General features: G+C 40.5%; 1 protein-coding gene across 1 annotated transcript; it reads left to right on the forward strand.

Moving 5' to 3' along the window:
- The first annotated feature begins 1,544 nt into the window (after positions 1 to 1,544).
- Positions 1,545 to 2,557, forward strand: LOC134216172 (uncharacterized). The gene is made up of 2 exons (XM_062695132.1): positions 1,545 to 1,823; positions 1,887 to 2,557. Exons 1-2 carry the CDS (start codon positions 1,650 to 1,652, stop codon positions 2,274 to 2,276), a joined length of 564 nt encoding a protein of 187 aa, XP_062551116.1. The 5' UTR covers positions 1,545 to 1,649; the 3' UTR covers positions 2,277 to 2,557.
- Positions 2,558 to 2,815: the final 258 nt, after the last annotated feature.

Below are 2,815 nucleotides of genomic sequence, written 5' to 3' on the forward strand. Positions count from 1 at the left end.
TTTCTGGAGAAAGCTTCAGAAGAATATCTTGAGGTACCTTCGGAGGAAGTCTAGGAGGATTTTATGAAGGAATTCCTAAAGGAGCTTGCGGAGGAATTCTCGGAGGAATTTCTCAAGAAATTCCAGGAATGACTTGTGGGGAAACTTGCCTAGGAAACACCTGAATCAATGACGATTTTTAATTAACCTCCATCCTCCAATGTCCAAAAATTCAGTTTTAATTCAAATTTTCTGAATACTTTAATAACTTTTCTAAATAAACAGAAGCTCAAAATCTCGAGCGCCAGAGATACCCAACAGCAACAAATAAATGCAGGGGGAGAAGGCGGAGAACTAAATCCCTACCCCGACATGTGCGACATCTCCTGGATTTGGTTCTAAACTGTTAACAATAGTGTTAATTCTCTACCACCTTTTTTATGGCGAGGCAATTTTTAAGGCACACTTTTGTTTTCAATATTTTATCAAAATCAAACACTCAATCATGCAGCAAAATAACGATGTGGTATGCTTGAGATACCTGCTTGATTATAAGGACTCGAAAAAGAATTAATTTGCAGTAACTAACCGAATATAAATATGTTCGCATTAACGATTGCGCCCTAACACCGGTTCTAAGCTTCGATGCAGAGTACACGAGTTTGTTTGCCAGTGACAGGCGTATGGGGCCCTTGAATAAATGTTAACTGATCAACTGTCAAGAACCGTATGCATTGTGGGTTGCTTATCCGTTTTGCGTACGTTTTGTATTTTAGTACAAAACGTATCAAACGGATTGCAATACGCAAACGCAACGTATCCATGACATGGTTTCAACCGCGGCACACTATGATCCTCATATGCCTGAATTTAAGACGCAAATAAAAGACAAATAATCGGAGGACATAATTGGGTTGGGCTGAGGACATCTTGGAAGCAATGGTTGATGCGGTAGACCATTTGATTCCAGGATGTTTCGGAGATCCCAGAACATCATAGTTTATTATCACATTATCACACACCATTTACAGGAACGCCACATGATCCTTAAGCTGAGGACCACTGTGTGCAGCATTAGCATTATTTGTGTGCAGTTGCTGTGCAACTCGGCACATGCGTATGTGAAGCATATGAGATTATATATTCCGTTCATGAGACAATGGTTTCAAAATATTCTAATGTTTTACTAATTTGAAACATTTACGAAACAAAAACCACCATACAGAGGAACGGTTCGCCACTTCATCTCATAGCTCCTATTTCCATCCCATCAAAAACAAAGCAATGGTGAGGAATTCGGTTTGTTTATTAATTTTGTGATTTTTTCAGCAGTGAGCACGCATGTTGACAAAAAGAAGCGACGAATTTGGTGCCGTATTTCTTTGCTTAACGATGAGATGGATATACGTACAGTAAGATGGAGATCGGAACTTTTCCCCTATGTAGAATAAATGGTGAAATTCCATAAGCCTGCGCCTGTAGATAGTCTACCCAACACATCCATCTCATCTCTACTCACTTGCATTATGTTTTATTGCGTTGCATAGCTGATACACTGCAATTGAATAAAATGACGTCATATCTAATCGACTTGAGTCAGTGGAATTTCCCTCATTCTATTCTAAAGCAAGTAGAATCAGAATCGAAATCATACGATTTGTGATTGTAAAATGTCAACGAAAATGGTTCCGCTTCCCAACGAACCAGAAAGCAAGATTGACGTCAACTTGCTTCCATCCTACGAAGAATCAACCAAGTACCCTCCGGTTCACGAGGGCAGCAAGCCAGTAAACAACAAGGATGCATTCGAAGCAAGATGCAACAAACTGAAGTGTTTTCAGATCGTAAGTAATCTATATTGCTGTCGCTTAAATTTACGGCTGCGCAATGAAGACTTCCTCTTGCAGGGTCTAGGCTTTTTGGCGGTATTACTCGTGCAACGTCGACCACCCGGAGAGGCTGGAATCGAGTTTGCCTTCCTGTTTCTGACATTCCACTCGTCGGTCCTCACGTTAATCATCCTACTGGATGGAATCAACATAGGAGCGCTTAGAAAAGTGCTACAACTGGATCAGTGCTGGAACCGAGTTGAACTGTACTACACCGGTGTGGTTGGTCTGCTTATGTATTCCGTTTCCTTCTGGATATTGGCCACCTGCCTTGGCTACAGCAGTTACCCCAGTTCGGTCAACATTTTGGCTGGCGCGGTGGGGATAGCCAATTGCCTGGTCTACGGCTTCCATTGGTGTTTGCTGTTTCAGCAAAGGATGCAGCTGCTAGAGCAAGGGGAGATATGAATCTCGGGTTTTCATCAACACATTAATTAAACCAGCATTCTCTGTATTAAGTATAGTTTGCAGAAAATCTCAATAAATATATCATCAGTAGTAGCATATATGTAGAGTCTGACCTAATGATTAGGGCTGTGCAAATATCGATAAAATCGATAATATCGATATTATCGGATGAAATTTATCGATACGATACCCGATATCATTGAACTCAAATATCGTCGATATCGATAAATCTTTGCAATCGATTAAAAAAAAATGATGCCAATTAAATCAACTAAACTACATACACTGGCTCACTGACTACATTCATTTTAAACATATGTAGCAAGTCCATCACTTTTTTTTAAATGTCCCTTGTGCCTGGTGTTCAGAATTTGGGCTCAACAGTACCCGCTAAGCTGTGGAGGACGACGAAGGTTCTTCGTAACTTAGTAGGGAAAGCACCTGTCTAGCATACTTAGGTCGCGGGCTCAAACCCCACCGAAGGAAGTGATTACTTCCAATACATTTTTCGAACTAAATCTTTTACATGTTGTGAAATT

The sequence above is a fragment of the Armigeres subalbatus genome, chromosome 1, assembly GCF_024139115.2.
Source record: "Armigeres subalbatus isolate Guangzhou_Male chromosome 1, GZ_Asu_2, whole genome shotgun sequence".
In the NCBI taxonomy this organism is placed as follows: Eukaryota; Metazoa; Arthropoda; class Insecta; order Diptera; family Culicidae; genus Armigeres; species Armigeres subalbatus.

What these genes read in the sequence shown, in the direction of transcription:
- LOC134216172 (XM_062695132.1), top strand. Translation starts at nt 1,650, where the DNA reads ATGTCAACGAAAATGGTTCCGCTTCCCAACGAACCAGAAAGCAAGATT. An exon ending in AACTGAAGTGTTTTCAGATC is followed by an intron (nt 1,824 to 1,886) that starts GTAAGTAATCTA and finishes TTCCTCTTGCAG; the next exon opens with GGTCTAGGCTTTTTGGCGGT.